Raw genomic sequence first — 21,063 nt, 5'->3', positions numbered from 1 at the left:
ACCCCTGGGCCATGGGGCCCTGTGAGAGGGTTTTGAGTAGGGGCCTGACTGGGTCACATCTGGAGTTTCCAAAGACGGCTGAGACAGCAGGGAGAGGCCTGCAAAGACCGAGGAGGCTGGTGGCCCTGGTGGCGGACCTGGGCCAGGCGGGTGAGGTCAGGGAGCAGAGGTCACATTAGCTGTCGCCCCAACCCCCGGCCCTCCGTGCGCTAACAGCTCCGGTCACGCAGGCCCCTGTGCGACCGGGGCACGTGGGCCAGGGCAGACCTTGGTGACACCTCTGTGCCTGCTGTGTATGTACTTGCCCCAGCCCTCGTGGTCCTGCCGGCCCCCATGAACACGCGCTACCAGCGTGTGCCCCAGACGCGCACTCCGCCACCCTTCGGTGACCCCTGTGCCCCAGTGGGTCGCGTGCGGGGCCCGCGGCGGATGGCCCCGCGGGCTTGAGGGGCCCCTGCAGGCACCCCTAGCCCGCCGCCGGCGCGCGCCCCGCCGCCTCCCACACCGCGCGTCCCTCCGCCGCGGGGTCCGCGCGCCCCCGCGCCCTCCCCGCCGCTGCCCGCGTCCCCATTAATCACGCGGCGCTGACGGCGCCGATCTGCGCGCGGGCGGCGTGACGGGGACGGTGACGGCGGGTGACGGAGCGGGCAATCGGCGGGCGCCCATCGGCCCATCTTATCGCGCCGGCCCAGCCGCCGCCCGCCGCGCGCCGCCCATTGATCGCGCCGGGCCGGAGCTGGGGGTCAGCGCGGGCCGGGCCGGCCTGACAGCCGCATCCATCGCCGCCCAGACGCGAGCTGATGGCGGCACGGGCCGCACGGCCCGGCCATTAATCACCGCGCCTGCCGCCGAGTGACGGGGAGGGGCGACAGGGCCATTCGGGCCGACAGCCAGCCCCCGCGGCCGGCCCACCCCTTTTCCGGCACCCGGCCCTGCTGCGCGCCTCTCCCCGCACCCTGGGCTGCCCGGCCACCCTGCGCCGGCCTCCGGCTGGCCCCCGGGGCCCCGCCGTCCCGGGATGAATGGGAAGGGGAGGCGTGGTGAGCGCCCAGCAGGGGGGCCCAGGTGGACACTGTCCCCTCCCGGCGGGAAGGTTTCCCAGAGACCAAAGGGAGGGTTGGCCTGGCGGAACGGTGGCTATTGCTTGGCTGGAACAAGGGGGCGGCCGTTTCTCCCCTCTGGTTGCTGCAGCCCTGGCTGGGCCCCGGGGTTGGGCGGCCCAGGGGCCCAGTGGGGAGCAGCACGTTGTTTTTGGAAGTTGCCGGCACGGAGGGGAAAGCTCATGCCTTGACGGATTCTCTTTTCTGCTCCAGAGCTTGTGTGGCCCTGAGCAGGGTCTGGTCCTTCTGGGCCTAACAGAAGGGTCTGGCCACCGGGGGTTTCTAGGCCTTTTCAAGGGCCTACTGCCTGAGATAGGGAGGGGTGGAGCCCAGCCAACTTCTGCCTCCAGTTGGACAAACCGTGACCTTCTCTTCTCCCAAAAGGGACAGGGATTGGGAACTCTGCTGAATTTTAGCATCCGGAGTGCCTGACGCAGCCGCACACCACCTCACCATGTCCCCACGTCCATCTAATGGGATACGACTGCCCCCACCTCATAGATGAGGAAACCAAAGCTCAGAGGACCAGAAGGGACTAATCTCATCAGGACCAAGAGCCAAACCCAACCCAAACCACGTCCCTGTGTGCCATGCCCCCAGAACCCAGTTGCTGCTGGGTCTCACCTGTCGCCTGTCTGGGGCCCCTCAAGAGCAGGAGCTGCTCAGGGCTGGCCGTGGGGGGCGCTGAGAACCACCCAGGGACCTGGCAGAAGCCTGCTGACCCTGGGGTCGGATACGGAGGCCAACGGAGAACACCCCCACCATTGCGCAGCTGTTTTATTAGAAAAACGCTGAGGAATGTTTGCTCATCGAGAAGTCCCTTTCTGGTGTGACACTACCATCTATCTGTTCAGTCCTAAAAACAATATCCTACGAACCAATCTGGGGAGTGCACCCTAAGAGGTGTGATGGTACGAAGGCATTTGGGCTGAGAAGAAGGGGGACAAGGGGTCTTCCCAGCGAGGGCTGGGGACATTGTCTTTCAGGAGCCCTTCCAGCATTCACTCCAGCATCTCTCCATCTCCAGGGCCATTAGCACAGGAACGGGGAGCTGGGATTTACATGCAAACACTCCTTCCCCTCAGCCACCCAATCGGCTTGCTGGGAGGCCCCCGGGAGAGCCTGGGCCCAGAGCTTGGAATACCAGCCACTTCCGTGACCAGCCCCCACCCTGACTCACTTTAATATTACAACAATTTTTCACGCCGGAGCTGAAATAGTGCAAAAAATGGGGCTGCTGTAATTGTTGTTAGATTGTGTGTCAGCCTGATAAGATGTAACAAATATTTTCCTCCCCACCAGGGTCTGTTTCCCTCTTGGTAATGGATGGAGAAACTTCTCATAGTCCGCGAGGGATCGGTCGTAAAAACTTCGCCTGGAAGATTAATGTAATAATCACAGGCCTTGCTGGAAAAAACAGGAGGAAAATTAAAATAACCCAACCTTCATACCTATCCAGAACCATCGCCCTCACTGGAGCACAGATGAGCGAGGTGGGCCAGCTCCCTGGGCACCACCAAGGCCAAGATCCCTGAGGAGCTGGAGCAGGGGGCTGTGACCACAGCCCGCGCCCCTCCTCCGCTGGACTGCTCCGGCCAGCGGGTTCCCTGAGCGGCTGGGAGGACCCGTCCTCACCTGTGCTTGACAGGTCTGCCAGCACCACTGCTACTATCCTACTCCTCAAACACCTGGGGAAAGGGGTCCCGCTGGGGCAGAGCCTGCTCCCGGGCTCTGGGGCATCTTAGGTCACCATCCTCACACCTGACCCTGCTCGCCTCACCTGCCCGCTACGGAGGTCAGATCTTGAAGGCCCCGCCCACCACTCAGCGCAGAGGAAGGCAGTACAGCCATAGCGTTTAGGAGCACGGACTCCAGCCAGTCTGACTGCAAACGCTGGTTCCACCTCTTACTAGCTGGCCAGGTGACTGATCCTGCCCCAGTCTCCTGGGGCTACCGTGTGAGAACATGGAAGGAAATGGCTCTAGTACCTAACAGCTCTTGCCACACCTTAGGTGTCATTCTTCTTTGCTACCGTGGCTTGTGTTGGGAGGCCAGAGGCACAGGCACAAGGACAGGGGATCTGGGCAGCCCGGGCAGGCTGCAGTGCTCAACCCTGACTTCGGGAAGCGTCTCACCATCCCCCACGGGACCTGGTTTCCTCCCCCCCACTCCCCCTAAGACCTCCATGCAGGCACCGCCCTCAGGGTCCAGGCACAGAAGATCCATTCTGACAACAGGGATTACCTGGGGCCTCCTTGGGGTGTGAGTGTGGCCTGGGGACCCTCGGACGGCTAGATGGACGCCCACAGCGTGACCTCAGCCCTCCTGCCTGGAGTGTCCTGGACATGCTCAGGTGGGTATCACTCATGGGACAACAGATGTGCCTGCCCCACAAGGCCCTCATGGCTGACTGGGATCAGAGCCCTGACTGGATCAAGAGACCCATCTTGGTGGGTCCCCTCTCTCGTCCACTGAGAGCACAGAGGCCCTGTGCATGTGGGCAGAGAACCAAACGACAAGCCTTTACTGAGGCACCACTTCTGTGGCTAAGCCAGCCGACGAGCATTGGGCGGGACAGAGGCAGAAAGCTGTGGTCATCCTACCAGGCAAGAATGTTCCACTGTGGTGTCTGTCATCAGGGCTGCCATTGCCTCTTCCTCTCGAGGGGCTGAAAGCCCCAGTTGGTGGACTAACAAGTCAAAGGGACACAGGAGCTAACCGAAAGAGCTCTCCACAGTCAAAGCTGGACCAACCTGAGCCACAGAATAAATAACGTAGTATTGGATTATAACCGCAAGTATATGATAAATATCCCTGAGTCATACCGATATAAATGACTGAGTAAGTACACAAATGGGAGAGAATGGGGAGAAGAGATACGTCCTATGCAGAAGAATTCCAAATAATTTATGTAGATACCCAGCCCTCAGAAGATGGAGCAGAGGGGCGCCTGGGTGGCTCAGTCGGTTAAGCGTCTGCCTTCAGCTCGGTCATGACCCCAGGGTCCTGGGATCAAGTCCCGGGTCAGGCTCCCTGCTCAGAGGGGAGACTGCTTCTCCCTATGCCTCTCCCTCACTCCTCATGCACACGCTCTCTCTCAAATAAATAAAATCTTTAAAAAAAAAAAAAAAAAAAAAAAAGGAGATGGAGCAGAACTCCCCAGCCTCACGTGTGGGCTGTGCTTAGTGAGTCCTCCCAAAGACGACACTATGGAGGACGCACACGACCGCAGCCAGGGGACTGCGGCCAACCATCGCTGTGATGGCAATGGCACCTCTGTGGTCTGCCACCAAGAACCCAAAAGCCCGGGTGACCATGAGACACACATCAAACCAACGCCGCTGCGGGCTATTCGACAGGACGTCTGACCAGCACGCCTCCCTCCGTCAAGGTAGCAAAAACAAGGAACACGTAAGGAACTGTCCTAGCCACGAGGAGCTGAAGGAGGTATGATGGCTAAATGTAACGTGGCGTCCTGGGCGGGATCCTGGGACAGTGAGGCTGTGCAGTAACCCAGGAAAGGTGAGTGGGGTACGGTAACATGTTAATATCGGCTCGTGAGCTGGGACGCTGTGCCATACCAGCACCGTAGGACGTTAACAGGGAGGAAAGTGGCGTGGGGCGTAGGGGAACTCCCTGTGCCATCTTCACGACAATTCCGGAAATCTCCAACTATTCTAAAATACAAAGTTTATTTTAAAAAAATTGAGAGAGGTCATCAAAATACCCTACAAGGATTTATTAGAAACCGTGCCGGGTGAGGCAAGAAGGTTCCTTCAAAGCAACCGCAGGAAAAGTAAGGATGATTTAAAAAGAAACACTTTCCACACGGAACTGGTGCTGCCCACCATGGCCGAAGCGGGACAGAGCCCAAGCGCAGAGCGAGCCTCCCGCTCGCAGGCGACACCCAGCCAGGCGCGCCGCAGTCTCTGGCAGAACACCTCGGCCGTCTCATTTCATGTACTTATCCTGCTGGTCGGCCAGGATTTTGGCCGAGGACTTGGCATCGTAGAAGAGCTCACTGATCTCCTCGACGTGCTCTTTCTCGATACTGTCCTTCCCATTGATCTTAGCCAGCAAGTTGGCCGGGGTCAGCAGCTGCACCGAGTACCTAGAGTGATAGGGGCCAGAGCAGACGTGAGACGGGCCACGGGTGGAAGCGCCCTCACCACACCAGCAGGACCTGCCGTCGTGACCCCCTCAGATGAGGGCAAGTCACCAGCACGACACATCCTAGCCCCCAGATCTCTGTCAGTCTAAAAGTTCTCTGTAACTGCTGTAACTGCACTGCTACTTAGAAGAGGCCACAGGGGCGCCTGGCTGGCTCAGTCGGTAAAGCGTGCAACTCTTGATCTCGGGACTGTGAGTTCGAGCCCCATATGGCGGGGGGTAGAAATTACTTAAAAACAAAATCTTTCTAGGGCGCCTGGGTGGCTCACTTGGTTAAGCATCCCATTCGTGATCTCAGCTCAGGTCTTGATTTCAGGGTCATGAGTTCAAGCCCTACGTTGGGCTCTACACTGGAAGTGGAGCCTACTTAGAAAAGTAAATAAAATAAAAATCTTTTAAAAAAGAGGGGGGGTGGACCACAAACTGTGGTGTACCCAGGTGCAGGCCAGGAAGGCTAAGGCCCGGACTGGGACACTGCACACGGCAGACAAAGGAAAGCACGCTCCCCATACAAAGGCACGGGACTTTTTTTAGAGCACCGCTCCACCCAAATAAAACAGCTTGCAATTCTGCCTCAACCCTGGAGCAAGGAACAGACTCAAAGGGAAATGGAAACAGGCACTGGTTAGGGGCTGTGAGGTCATGATTTCCCAAGGAGAGGGACATCCTGCAAGCAGCTGGCTTCAGACCACTAGTGAACCAGTCCGGAGAGCAACCTGTGTCCGCACTCGTCCTGCCTCCTCACCTGCACCCCCTCCCTGCAGCCTGGAGAAGAGCGCCGGGGGAGGGGCCAAGCAGGGCCCGGCCAGTGAGCCGAGCCGTTTGCCTTGAACCCTGACCTCTGTGGATTGTCCCTCGCCTCCACCAAGGAGGCTGGGAAGCTCTCCACACAGGGGAATATCTGCCACAGGACAAGGGGACCTAACCTGTTACTCTAGCCCTATGAGCACCATACCCAAATAGTCTGCATTCTAAATCACAGTGCCCAGAACAAGACCCATCATAGCAGTGAGGGCAGACATGATCCTGTGCCCTGTGAGAGGGACCACTTTATGTCCCAGAACGGGCCCTCCAGTGGCCCCACAGGGCCCTTGGGCAGGCACCCGCAGCTGGGGAGCAGCCCCAGGCAGACGCGCTCACCTCAGAGTCGTCTTGGTACCGATCTCCCCCAGGTGGTTCAGCGCCTCCTCACTGATGTTGATTCCTTCTGTCTGGGCTCGGATTTTAATGATCTTTTGGAGGAGAAAGACCATGATCAACAGTGACCGACCTTAAGTGTCCCCTTTATCAAACGCTTTAAAAACGACCTCGTCCCATAAGTCTTGTCCCATATCATCAGTGCCAAAGAGGCCCAAACCTGAGCTGGAGGGGCAGAGAGCTGGCATCCGCCCCGGACTGCTGGCCCGGCACACCTCGGGGTGCCAGCCACAGCACATTCTGTGTGAACAGCTTACAGCCAGGGCTCACGGTGACTAGAAGGCAGCTGGTACCCCTGAAGGCGTGCGCCAAGGTGGCTCGGTTCCTGCCTCCCCAGCCTCCCTAACGCAGTCCCTAGATCTGGAGAACACAGGCCCCTCCGAAACCTGCCAGGGCTCCCTCAAGGGCTCTAACCTTCCTCCCCAGCATGGGCACCACCACCTATAAGCACTCAGGCAAGAAGAGACATTTTTTATTTGCTTGATAAATACGATGGTTAAATAAATCAAAAAAGTTACTTTTTAAGATTTACCAGCCCTCATAACATCACTGAGAGATATCTAATCTATCACGAAGAGGCTGACGCTTGTCGCGGTGTGAAGATCCTGGTGAAGTTGGAGGGGAGGCAGGCTGGCGGCGGGGCCGCTGTAACACACGTGGCCCCAGGATCCTGCAGGCGCACCAGCACTGAGTGATAAGGGGCAGCCGGGATAATGATGTTGTGTGTTGGGGAGCCGAGATAACTCGAGGACTTCGAGCCTCATATAATACAGGAATTTTTCACTTTGGCAGCTTCGTAAACAAGATATCAAGAAGCCCTTGTTTAAATTAAAGCCATAAAAACACCCGAGGTAGAGGCATAGGAAATGGGAAAGACTGAGCCCCCAGCTAAAGCCTTGCAAGGGGAAGAGAGGGACCACAGGTTTAGAAGCTGGACTCTTCCCACCAGCCCTGTGGCTCTGAGGCAGAGACCTGCTGGGGCAGGCAGCTCAGCATCTGGGAACTCTGGTAAGGGCACCTCACATGCCAGCTGTTATGAACGGAAAAAGTCCCGCTCTGGAGGAAAGCCAGGTCTCACAGAACCGGACCAGGTCCGGGGCCAAGGTAGACGAGGCCGCACGAGCCAGGGCAGATGGCCCGTCTGCCGCAGGCCACCGGTGCTGCCAGGACAGAGGGTAGGTGCTCACAGGGAAGTTTCATTTGGTCCAGAGAGACTCAAAACTTAGACTTTTATATGAAATGTCCCAATTTCTAAATGTTGGCAACTTGTTTGAGTCATTTGCAATCACAGTACTGGCTACACAGAATTTGTCGTTCAGCTAGCGGGCTGCCAGGGTCCGACCTCTGTCGAAAGACTCAGCTTGCGCATGAGGAGTTCCACCGTCTAGGGGCTAAAGCTGAATGCTGCCGAGAAGAGGGGAGTCACTGGACAGGCATTAAGGATGGCGCAAAAAGGAGCAGGAACAGAGATCCCTGCTCCTGGCTCCAACCACAGGAGTCCCTCTGACCGCAACAGCCAGAGCCAGACAGGTTTGCGCTCTAACAGAAAAGGGCTTTTCCCTGACAGCTGGGGATTAAGGAAACCTCCAGGTCCTGCCAAGAAAAATGTCCTCTGGGGGCCTTCGGAAACTCTAGGGAGATGCAAATACTGAATCCAGGAGCCTGGTCAAGGAGGGAGCTTCAGCCCAGAGCACTGGGCCTTCGGCAAATGGCACAGCCTTCAAAGTCGGGCTTCAAGAATGTCAGGGCTGCTCTGCTCTCTCTCGAGAGAGAGAGAGAGAGAGAGAGCGCGAGCGAGCGCGAGCAGGTCAGAGCAATCCCAAGAGCTCCTGTTTCAGACTGCTCGGAAACGGACAGTTCATAAATTAGATCTTTAATCATTTAATAACCTGCAGGGATAGTTTATGAGGGTGTCGGCACTGATGGCAGACTACACAAGTTACATTTACTTTGTTTTTTTAAAAACCTACCCTAGGCTCCAGTAAAAATGCTGAGGTTATCCCCTGAACCCACCAGAACAAAGCAATGCGTGTCCTGGCAGCTGGCCTGACCTCTGCTCACCCAAGAGAAAGCCTGAGAAGAGGGCCTCCTGGGGCGCCTGGGTGGCTCAGTTGGTTGAGCGTCTGCCTTTGGCTCAGGTCGTGATCTCTGGGTCCTGGGATCGAACCCCGCACTGGGTTCCTGCTCAGGAGGGAGTCTGCTTCTCCCTCTCTCTCTCCCTCTGCCCCTCCCCACTGCTCGCTCTCTCTCAAATAAATAAAATCTTAAAAAAAAAAAAAAAAAAAAAAAGAGGCCCTCAGCCAGAGGCACAGTGCAGAACATTCCAAGAGAGCTCAGACCCTGTGCTCCAGGATCGAAAGGAGGCAACAAAGGTGAACTGGCTCTGAGTGGGGTCCCAGCTCCATAGCTTATCTCTGTAACCACAGGACCCTTGTTGTTCGGGAGCCTCAATGCCTGGTTACTGGGAGCTGCTGTAAGGCTCCCAGCGGGTGACAGTGAACACCTGTAAGCCATTAGTAGCGGTAACAGTAACTGCGCTAGAACAAAGGATGGCCAGCCCAGTCCCCTCCCTCGGTTACTGTCACTTAGTCCTCACAACAACTTGGAAAAGAGACAGCGGACCTTCCAGAGGACGAAGAAGGCCGAGGATCACAGAGGTGCACTCGGCCACGAAGCACCTCGAGTGGCTGGGGCTGCCTCTCCTGGCAGGACAATAAGGATGGGAAGGCAACGAACTTTTCCTTTGCTTCTGCCTCCCTTCTGTTCAGTGAATGCCTTGACTTCAACCTAGCAATCATCCAGGAGCCAGAGACCATGATCTGGTGACAGGGTCCCGGCCATGGACACTGTGTCCCAAACTGTGTGCCCGTGGCCACCCTGCACTGTTACCGCTCCGGCAGTCTCCAGCTCCCTACCTCACAATGACGACTGGCAGGTGCTGGTCAATAGCAAACGTCAGTGGGGCTGGGCTTGGGGTAGGAGGGCACCAGGGAGTGCCCCAGAGAGGCCGTCACGTTTCCAAAAGGAAGGGTCCTGCTGACAAACTGCCACAGGGAATCCACTCCCAATTGAGCTATTTCTAGCAGGTGGGAGCTGGTGGCCCAGTGATGAAGAACATGGGCTTCTGGACCAGGCAGCTGGGACTCCAGTTTGTCAGTCCTGTCACTTACTGGTCACTGACAAGCTTTATGAACTTGGGTAGGCAAGTGGGCCTGGGTCTCTGCGTCCTCATCTTTAAGAATGACAGTGATAACAGCTCTCCCACCTCACAGGTACTGGGGATCAAATGGAATCATGTTGCCTAAGTGTGTCCACAGGCCCAGGATGACATCCAACAAAGAGGGCAGGATGTCTCCTTTCTGTGAGAGGAGAGGGTCCAGGCAGGACCCGCTGAGACATCAGGGCGGCCCAGTCCACCTGGTCTGTGGCCACACAGACCCCGCGGTGAGAGACTATGCCGGCAGCGAGACCCTCTGGCACAAGGGTGGGCAGGGCAGGGCAAGAGCATGGCAGTGCTGCCCCAGTGGGACACCAACCTAGGGTGCAACCCGCCACTGAGCACGTGGCCTGGGCTCTGCACCCAGGACTTGCCACTCAGCAACTGAGCCATCCACAAAAAGAGGGTGATCAAGGACTACCTGGCAATACCAGGACGGGGACTAGAAATTCTTAGTGTAAAGTACCTGGGCATGTGGCGCTCCAACTCCAGATCGAGCAAGACACAAACCCTGTGGGGAGAGCTGGGACGGTGCCCTTGGGGTAAGGCGCGACCGCAGACACCTGTGTCATCTCCCCCGCTCAGGCCTAATGCAGGTTCAAGCTCGCACAGAATTCTGAGCATACGCCCTGTGTCAGGTACACCTCCTTCAGCCTCTTACAGGTTGGTTTTAGGACCACTTCCAGGTGTCCCTCTAAGCTGTGTGACCCTGCTTCACCATCATCTCTATGGCCTCCAAGCCCCCAGGAAACCTACCACTAGTCACGCTCGTTGCAGCAGATAGGCTCTTGCCCCCTCCAGGTTCTGTGCCTAGTCGCAGCCAGCCTGCTGTGGGTTCTGGTGGGACGGAGCACTTGGCTTTGCCTACTCAGCAGAAGAGGCCTCGGACAGGGCCCAGACACTAAGAGTGATCACTAAATCATATCTTATCATCTCTGTCCTATAGCTGGTGGCCTCCCTAACGGCTGTCATCAAGTTGATTTTTTCACTATCCCTTTCCTTTATCAGTACGGGTATAGTAGAAGAGACAACAGCCAGGACCCACAGACAGCTACAGTTTGGGAACATCTCAGGCAACGTCTTATCAGCCCACCCATTTTTCTGACGGGAGGACTGAAGCTCTGGAGTACTGTGACTTGCCCAAGGCCAGCAACTAAGCGCCAGGATGGTGGTGGGAGCCAGGTCTACTCTGTGGATGCCTTTCCACACAGCATCAGGGAGTGCTGGGAGTAGATGAGGGGAGGAGAGGGAAGGGCGGGGGAAGGGAGGCTCACCTGTTTCATCTCCTGTGGGGTGTACAGCATGGTCCGAATGATCATCACACGGTCCAGAAGGTCAAGAGGGATGCCGTGAGGAGATGTGATGTCCTCAGTACCCCTGCAAGGCCCCAAATCATCACATCACCCAGGCCTCTCTGAGACCAGAAACGGGATACTGGCAACACGGCTGAGCTACCCACAATGACAAAGCAGGCAATTCATATTCTGAGTCCACTCATGACCACAGAGTGAACCAATTAATGTTCAGGTGGCATCAAAAACAACTTCATTATTTAAGCCAATATCAATACAACAGGAAATTTGGGAAAGAAGGAAAAAAAGGTCACCTAAAATCCTATTAAAAATACTCATATAGATACTGACCAAATTTTCATACAGATGTCTTTATAAATCACACTAAGTGTGTAGACTTTTTTTTACTTTTGTCCATGTTGCTTCAGTCTGAACGACCCTGATTGAGGGGGCACGTGGGGGGCTCAGTCGGTTAAGCGTCTGCCTTCAGTTCAGGTCGTGATCCCAGGGTCCTGGGATGGAGCCCCGCATGCCCACAACGGGCGCCCTGCTCAGTGGGAAGTCTGCTTCACCCTCTGCCCTGCCCCTCCCCGCTGCCCGTGCATGCACGCACTCTCTCTCACTCTCTCAAATAAATCAATAAAATCTTTAAAAAAATAAATGACCCATCAAGTATTTTCCTTAACCCAAACCGTTGGGCATTTAGGTAGTTTCCAATTGTTGCTATTATTAATGATTAAACAATTTCATACATACAGCCATGAATATTTCCTCAGCAACTCTCAGAATACCTGCTACAAGCCTGAATATGTTTGCATGAACGAGTGAACTGATTTCCACAGCTACGTGAGTGATCTGATCTCAGTACACTGCAGCCACCACAGGATATTCTAATTCTTAAATGTTTTGCTGCTTTAATGGTTTAGAAAAAGAAAGGTTGACACTTTGTTTGAATTTACATTTCCTTAATTACTAATGAATCATTTGAATGTTTCCCTCATATCCATTAATTATTTTCTTTCTTTTTGGGAACTGTCTAATCATGTCCTTTGTGCTTATTTTTCTCTCGAATCCTTAGCCAAACCACAGGAAGAGCGGCCCAGCAGAGGAGCCCTGCCAACACAGGAGGCCATGAGACACCAGCTGCCCAAAAGGATGCGTGCCGAGCAGAGCTGGTAGCACACAAGGTCGGCTCCAGCCACTGTGTCTGAAAGCCCAACGTGCTGTGCGTTCCTGCCCAGCCTCCGACAGTCATAGCAGCGTCAGGTCGATGTCAGCACGGACTCCGGCACTCCTAATCTTATGCCAGACTGCAGAGTCTATGGTCATAACTCATCAGTAGAACAGAGAACAAGGCAGGTCATCTGGATTTAGTTGTTAATATTACCAAAATATTCAGTTTCCAATATAAGTGAGCATTCAAGAATACAACTTCAGTAAAGAAATCTAGCTGTTGAAATTCTATCCAGCCAGCTGAAGTATAAACGCATCCTTATTACTGCAAGCATAAAATGCTCCGACGCACGCTACAACAGGATGCTAAGTGACAGCAGCCGGTCATAAAAGGAGAGAGAGTGTAGGGTTCCACTGGCAGGGAATATCTACAGAAGGAAAATTCATAGACACAGAGTACAGTGGAGGTTACCAAAGGCTCGGGGCAGGGGAAGATAGGACTCACTGCTTAATGGGCACACAGTTTCTGTTTGGAGATGGGAGTTTTTAAGACAGGTGCTGGGAATGGGTGTACAACTCTGTGAATGCGATTAACGCCACTGAACTGCATGCTTAAAAATAACTAAAACTGCAAATTCTGTTACAGAAATTTTCCCAAAACAAAAACAATTCAAAGAAAGAATAAAATGCTACATTTAATGAGTAATTGTTAAATCTAACATGAAAAACAATCAAGAGCTTTTAAAATAAATAGGGAAATAGACTGGTAACAAATATAAAGATAACTTGAGAGAAAACGAATCTTTTCCATGAAAAAATATTTCTAAAATAACAAGGAAGACTTATAAAGATTAAATTCTACCATGATTCAATTCTCAGTATTTGGAATGCTTACGATCTTCACATTCAACAAAATAACCTTTGAAAACTACAATTCATTTTTAGATATGTAATTCTGTTTAGGTGATAAGTTTGGTTTTTTTCAAGTTCTACTTTGGATTTCTCTTGGGAATTCTTTAAAAGATCTCAACTTTGTCATGTTAAAATATCCCAAACTCTGCAACACTTGTGGTAAATCATCTTTGATTCAGACGTAATAACAAAGATAAAAAGTCTGAAGAAGGGGCGCCTGGGTGGCCCAGCGGTTAAGCGTCTTCCTTCGGCTCAGGACCTGATCCCTGTGTTATGGGATCGAGCCCCACATCAGGCTCCTCCGCTGTGAGCCTGCTTCTTCCTCTCCCACTCCCCTTGCTTGTGTTCCCTCTCTCGCTGGCTGTCTCTATCTCTGTCGAATAAATAAATAAAATCTTAAAAAAAAAAAAGTCTGAAGAAGAAAAGGTTAGGGGCGCCTGGGTGGCTCAGTCAGTTAAGTGTCTGCCTCTGGCTCAGATCATGATCCCGGGGTCCTGAGACTGAGCCCCACACTGGGCTCCCTGCTCAGCGGGGAGCCTCCTTCTCCCTCTCCCTCTGCCTCTCTCCCCAGCTTGTGCTCTCTTTCTCTCAAAACAAATAAATAAAATCTAAAAAAAAAAAAATTCTTAAAAAAATAAAGAAGAAGAAAAGGTGAGAGGAAAAGTGAAGTACTCTCTAATTAAACTTCAAAATTTCTCAGGGGGGCTTGAGCCGAGGCAGACGAGTGGACTAGCAGCAAACCGCCAGCACCACAGAGGAGCCCCTGGGTCTCCACAAGGTCAGCCTGGATGAGGGAACTTACATGAAGACGATGAGTGAACTTATGTGAAGATGAGAAACGACAGAGAGCTTCGAGACAGATTATATGCTCAACATTTAAATATGGTATCAGGAGATGTGGGAGGGGCTGTGACTACTATAGAAATTAATGAGGACACGTGCGAAGAGATATGTACATCAACAAAACAGCATACTGTGATGATGCTCTTTGTCCGGGGAGATGGTGTTGTACCAATTGCCCTCCACTGAGAGTCGGGTGAAACAAAAAATTTATCGTGTACGGAACACAAGAGAGTTTGCATGATTGCCTCCTTAAATACAGAAGACACTCAAAAGAGAAAACTGCGTAAATTTTGATATTAAGAACCAAGGATTCTTCCACTCCTGAAATGAGTTGATTTGCAGATAAGCTACAAATTCTTTTTTTTAATATTTTATTTATTTATTTGAGAGAGCGCGAGAGAGCACAAGCAGGGGGAGCAGCAGAAGGAGAGGGAGCAGACTCCCTGCTGAGCAGGGAGCCCAATGCAGGGCTCGATCTCAGGACCCTGGGATCATGACCTGAGCCGAAGGCAGACGCTCAACCAACTGAGCCCCCCAGGCGCCCCTAACCTACAAATTCTTAAGCTAAAGGGCATCTTTATTTTTTTCCAACCTTTCCGATAAAGTTGTTCACCAAGATGCAGAACTCTTTTTCAGGAGTTGATCTGCTCCATTGTTTTTTTCATATAATTTCTGATTTTTTTTCCTTAAATTTAATTTGATGTTTCCTTTTTTATGCAAAAAAGGAAAGAGAAAAAATTCTTGTAGTTTTGAATCCACAAAACTAAAAATTTAAACAAAAAGATCGCTTAAAGACTACCAAGCATTTTTTAGGAATTAAGGCCAAAACATTTGTCCAAGTTATGAATCTTAGGTACAAAGTTTCTTTTAGAAAAAATATTAACGGGCACCTGGGTGGCTCAGTTGGTTCAGTGACTGCCTTCAGCTCAGGTCATGATCCTGGAATCACGGGATCAAGTCCCCCTTTGGCCTCCCTGCCCAGCAGGGAGTCTGCTTCTTCCTCTGACCCTCCCCCATCACATGCTCTCTCTAATAAATAAATAAAATCATTTAAAAAAAAAAGAAAACATATTAGTAAAAAGTGGTTTCTGGGATTCTATTCTGCAAGAGTCCCTCAAAAGGCTTGCTAAGTGGGCGAGGGAATGGAAGACCCTATTTACCAGTGCTCCTGCATGGCTGGTAGCCCAGAAGGAGCTCTCAGTGCAGAGCAATCACTGTTTGACAAGGCTGCCATAACTGTCTTATTAGACTATAAAATTGCTATTAATAAACTGTAATAATTACATTTTGGCTAAAATTGCAGATTTATTCTTGTACCCAGAGACTACTTTCTGGCTTTGGTGTCAGCCCAATACTGATTTCACGATTAGGCCATTTGACAATTGTTCAAACTGTGTTAAATGCCGTGCCTCTTCCAGATATAGTTTTGGGCTGTGACGCCAGAGGCCTAATTCTCCTTGGAATGCGATATGGTCTATCTATGGGAACAAGATCAGGGCACTTCTAGAAATGTATCCTATAGCTACACTTACAAGTGGAAAGGGTTGACTCATTTGTGAATGTTTCCATCCTACTACAACTCAGGGCTCCTCTGCTGACACTTCTGACACTGTGGACCAAATAACTTTTGTAGGGGCTTCTCCTGTGCGTTGTACGATTTCAGCAGCGTTTCTGGCCTCTACCCACCAGATGCCAGTAGCACTGAAAGTCGTGACAAGTCAAAATGTCCCCAGATGAGAATCACTGCCTGACTACTTCTTTATATAACCTTGTGGCTGCAGGGACACAGATACCACAAAGCTTGTCCGATGACAGAAGGAGCCGTGGAGAACACATCTCTGGATAATGTGAAGGGTAACTCCCATAAGTCCACTGCACCCTGGCTCTGTGGACACAGACAGAGTGCTAAGAAGAAAACCATTTGCTTTTCTGATGAGGCTGCCAAGACAATTCAATGAAGAACAAATGGTCCTGGGACAGCCACACATCTCCATGCAAAGGAGTGAAGACAGACACACCTCTTCCTTATACTATACACAAAATTAAGCACAAATGATCATAACCCTAAATGTAAGAGCTAAAACTGTAAAACTCTTAAAAGAGATCACAGGTGTAAATCCTTGTGACCTTACATGGTTTTTCAGATATGAGACCAAAAAACACAAGCAACCGAAGAAATAACAGAAAAACTGAACTGCATCAAAACTTGAAGACACTATCAAGAAACTGAAAAAAACCACCCACAAGACGGGAGGAAATATCTGCAAATCATACATCTGGTACAGGTCTAGTATCCAGAATACATAAAGAATTCTCAGAACTCACTAATAAAAAGACAACCCGAATAAAAAAATAATGGGCAAATGATAGTAACAGATAATTCTCCCAAGAAGATTGACAAATGGCTGAGAAACACACGAAAAGATATTCAAAATCAATAGCCAAAAGCAAATTAAAACTACAGTGAATCACCATTTCACAACTCTTGGAAGGCTAAACTATAAAAGACGGTAGTAAGTGTCGTCTAGGATGTGGAGAAACTGGACCCTCAGACACTGCTGGTGAGAATGGTTGAGCCCCTGCGGGAAGCAGTCTGGAAGTTTCTTGAGAAGTTAAAAAGAGTTCCCCATCTGACCCAATAATTCCACTGATAGGTATGTCCCCAAGAGAAAAAAAAAACAAAGTCTACATAAAAAGTTGTACATAGATGCTCAGGGCAACATTATTCATAACAGCCATGGAGTAAAAACAACCCAGTTACCCAAAGTCCATCAACTAATGAAAAGGTCAATGTACTATTAAATATTCCACATTTTGGAATACTATTCAGCCTTAAAAACCAAGAAACACTGACACGGGTTACAACATGGATGGAACCTTGAAAACATTATGCTCCGTGAAAGAAACCAGGCACAAAAGACCACAGGTTGCATGGTGCCGTTTATATGAACGGTCCAGAGAAGGCAAATGCATAGAGAAAGCAGATGAATGGCTGCCAGGGGCTGGCGGGGGTGGGGGGGGGTGGGGAAGAGTTGGGGGGTGAGGCGTGGCAGCAGGATAACTGTTGACGGGCATAGCATTTCTTTCTGGGGTGACAAAAATATTCTAAAATGGATAGTGGTGATGGATGCACAACTTTGTGACTACACTAAAAACCATTGAACTGAACACTTCAGACGGGTGAATTATACTGTATGTGAATTCTATCTCCATAAAGCTGTTTTCTTAAAATGTGCCATCTTCTGCCACAGAAATACACTGAAGGGAGACCACTGCTTCTTAAGGCTTGCACTTTGGTGCAACAGTGACTTGTGGAGAGAAACTCCTACAAAGACTCCTTAACCCCAGGGAGCTATTCCCCGCAGGAGAAGAAGACCTCTCAAGTCTGAGGAGCTGGGATCAAGGCCAAGCTCTCCTTTAATGGCTGAGGGTCCCAGCCCAGAAGGGACTTCTTAGGGTGGCAAGGGAGGGCAGAGCCAGTGCAGCCACACCTTCCCTGGCGCTCAGGGGTGTTCTCTCTTCCCAGGAGGAGCCTGAGGCCTCAAGATGCTCCTGCAGGAATGGCTCCCCCTCCCCTGTGCACAAGGAGACATGGGAGACATGACCTAGAGGAAGAGGGGGCAGTTTGCACTTTCACAGCCACCCCGACAGTGGTGGCAGCGACCTGCACCAGGTCAACCCCTCTCTGCCCCCCACACTGACCAGAGACAGTGCAGGAGAACAGGGGTGGCAGGAACTTTAGAGCCAGCCGACCCTCAGGCCTGTGGCCCACTCACGTCACCTCCCATGTGAGTGGAAAGAAGGTCAATTGCCCACAGAATCATCAGGGTGCTTGAGATTACATGGGGTGACCTATGTAGAGTACTGTGGACAGTTTCTGGCACAGAGGAAGCCCTCAGTTACAGGGAGCTCCCTCCCTCCTCTTCCCTTTCCTTTTGAGCTCTGGAGGTCAGATATGGGTCTGAAGGGCAAAGCAGCCCAACAGCTCTCTCCGGGAGTAAAGTCTATTGGGAAGCAAGTCAGATGCTGCCAATACTGAGCCAATATTCCAGAAATTTCATCACTTCACATCTAAACCAAATCTTGTTGGGAGCATGGGCTCTGAAGTCCACCACCCTAGATTCGAATCCCAGACTTACTTCTGAGCTATATGACCTTGGCCAAGTCCCCCATCATGGTAGAGGCTCGGTATCCTCATCTGAACAGTGAGAACGCCAATCCCTTCCCCAATAAGCTGAGATGTGACCAGCAGTGTGCACAGAAGGTGCACAGAAGGAACTCCTCAATACATGTTGGCTATTATTTTTATTGTTGCTAATTTCACATTATTCTCATTACTACAGCAAAATCCCTACTAGCTACTAGCGCTTCGCACCAAAACCTCATCTGGAGCATACAACCCAATTCTGGTTGCTTCAGCAGAGCTGCAGAAAGCGTCACACTCCGACCATCTTCCTCCCACTTGGGTGACTGCAGTCTGGCAGCAGTGGGCGGCCACAACCTCTAGCAGCCCTTGATGAAATCTGTCTGGGGGAGCTGGGGCCACGTTTCCCAGGTTTTAGGCTGAACAGAGCTCCACCCCCACTGGACATGTTCTGAGTTCAGAACCATCTTCCTGTGTACCTTTTCCTGGGTGGGACGGGTCTGAGAGAAGGTACTCTGAGTCCTAAGAGTCTGCTCCTATCAGAAGCTGCCAGGCTCCACGGGCATCCCCTGGGCTGGGTTACCTGCTCTGAGGGAGAGGAACCTGTTAGCAGAGCTCCCCAGAAGGGGGCACCATCAGTCCAGGCTGAGCCTTTCACCAACTTTCAGACTGAAACCAAGCCTGACCAAAGCAAGCAAAAATCCAAGCAAAGCTACAGCGTCTGTGCAGCAGGGATGCCAGGCTCACCAGGCACCAGGCCACATACCGGGTTTCCAGAGACTGCCCAGGTAGCCAGCTCCTCTCACCAATGGCTGGCCTGGCCCTGGAACAAGCTGCCTTCTCCCCAAGAATGCAGAAAACACCTGTGACGATGATCTTCTCAAGACACCAATACAAAGATTCAAGGAGTGACTATAAGCTGCTGCCACATGAACTTGAATCACGTAAGCAAATCCTAATTCTGAGCCAGAGCGATCACCTGAGAGGGGAACTGCCCAGAGCCAGCAGCACAGCTTCGGAACAATCTCAATGGAGACAAAACTCCGTCAAGAGCCAATTAACTCCTGGATATGACCTTCCATCATTCAGAGGCAAGTCCAGGTGAATCAGCAATTTGGGTTCCTAACTTGGTCTGGCTCCAGCTCTGTGCTGAGATAACTCATGGGCCTTAGGGTCTCTTTCCAGATTCCTACCACCCCTGCTGCCAGGAGCATGCAGGCTCCAGAGCTCTGTTCTCCCACACTACTCCTCAGCAGGCTTGAAAAGGGCTCCTCGCCACCCTGCTTCGTGCTCCAGCACTGCTGGGACCAGGCCCCGACGTTCAAACAGGAGCACAGAAAACCAAAGAACAAGAAAACTACCAAGTACAGGGCCCTTGAGAGCTGGAAAGACAGTGTGTTCTCTGGGGCTCATCTGCTCATTTGCAGAGTACTCAGAAGAAAAAGAACCTCAAGAAAGTGCCCTGACCCAGCCCTGGGCCCATCCTGACAGGGTGAGCAGCATGCGGGTTATATGCCTTCCAGGCCTCCACTTCTACCCTTCCCAAAGGCAGACCTAAGGGGTAGGGGTGGGGGCCGGGGCAGGCACCGTGTGGCTCCAAGAAGATCTGGGATAGAGAGAAAATACTGGTTTTGTTATTGGTTTCATTATCATTATGAGATCCTGGTCCTCATCCTATCTTTATCTTTGCCACCAGGAGTTACTCTGCCATTTTGTTTCTTCATCTAAAACACAAAGCTAAGAATACTTACCGCCCACAGCTAGTATGAGGATAGAACTTAACATATGTAAGATCACCCAAGGCCAGCCTGTCTGACCTTACCTTTGCCCACTCCAACGGAATGACCAAATCACAACACACTACAACCCCAGAGACCATGTGGGAGCCCCTCATATTTAGTAACAGGGTGGCTGTTGCCTTGGGTAGCCATGATGGAATGAGGCTGATGCATGAACTACCTGTGAAGACTAGCCTTTGGCAGGTTTCTCTCAAAATGAACATGATCTCCCTTCATCTCCATCCTGACTCACGACATTATGGGTTGAAAGTGATCCCAGAGGAAAACATGAACCCAGATGGAATGTGGAAAAGCATCATGGCCAGCAGGGAGCCACCCTACCTGATGACACAGTTGCCTCGGTTGGATGCAAAGATGACGATGGGGGCGATAGAAGATTCCAGGGCCCGGTGCAGGTAGGTGAAGCACTCGATGTCCAGCATGTGGACCTCATCAACGAAGAGCACGCCTGGAACCAGCTCAGCAATGCCCTGATCAATGTACTTATTCACCACCTTGTTAATCTCCCCTCGGAGTTTGTCTAGGAGACAGTAAGAAGGGACAGGCAAGTCAGGTGGGGAAGAGGTCACCTCTTCTCCTCTTCCCCCATCCCAATTTGATCCAAAGCCAAGTGTGGGGCCCACTTTTACTGCTAACTATATGACCCCAGGCAGGTTACGTCCCCACTTCAGTGTCATGATCTGAAAACAGGAAGGAGGACCACGGAGAAGTCACAGAACTGGCAGCTTCCCCTGCCGACATGTTCTGTTAAGTCTGTAAATGGCATTGACAGTTTTGCATGTCTTCACAGGGGCATACACCCCCGAGTCACACTCTCCACTTTGCCTTATTACTCACACCTGTGCCCTGCTACATACCAGAGACACAGAAGTTGGGAAGCCCTGCATGAAATTAGTTTTCATATGCAAATTTTCCTGTTCTGCACTCAGCAAATGACCCTTTCTTTTGGTCCTGTGTGAAAAAGCTTCAGTTAATTAAATTTCAATCAAGTGCCTAGATGAAGGAGTAGGGTGCTTGCAGAGTCCTCTCTGGAAGAAACCTGTGAGGAGTGCATGTTCAGAGGAAAGGTCCAACCTAAGAGCTCTAGAGGGACAGGTCTCTCAAGAGCTACAAGAGCCCACCTGAGGTCACAGTCCTCATTCTCCAAACCGGCTCCCGTGCTATGATGAGGAGGGAGCTGCTCACAAACACAGAACACGAAGGTCGGATGCTGCAC

General features: G+C 51.8%; 1 protein-coding gene and 1 pseudogene across 1 annotated transcript in view; one reads left to right on the top strand and one right to left on the bottom strand.

Annotated features, from left to right (window-relative positions):
- Nucleotides 1-4,824: 4,824 nt before the first annotated feature.
- RUVBL1 (RuvB like AAA ATPase 1) overlaps nt 4,825-21,063 on the bottom strand; it is a 40,257-nt gene continuing 24,018 nt past the window's right edge. The window contains exons 8-11 of the mRNA XM_026501489.4: nt 20,169-20,367; nt 10,959-11,061; nt 6,411-6,502; nt 4,825-5,211 (exon numbers count right to left, since the gene is read on the bottom strand). Of these exons, the coding sequence (XP_026357274.1) occupies nt 5,052-5,211; nt 6,411-6,502; nt 10,959-11,061; nt 20,169-20,367 (554 nt within the window). The 3' untranslated portion in view covers nt 4,825-5,051. The remainder of the gene's footprint in view (nt 5,212-6,410; nt 6,503-10,958; nt 11,062-20,168; nt 20,368-21,063) is intronic.
- Nucleotides 11,145-14,101, top strand: LOC113256586 (U6 snRNA-associated Sm-like protein LSm3; annotated as a pseudogene).

This window comes from Ursus arctos, unplaced genomic scaffold (genome assembly GCF_023065955.2).
Source record: "Ursus arctos isolate Adak ecotype North America unplaced genomic scaffold, UrsArc2.0 scaffold_14, whole genome shotgun sequence".
NCBI lineage: Eukaryota > Metazoa > Chordata > Mammalia > Carnivora > Ursidae > Ursus > Ursus arctos.
Note: the sequence above shows the minus strand (reverse complement) of the source record. Positions and strands in the feature narration are given on the sequence as shown.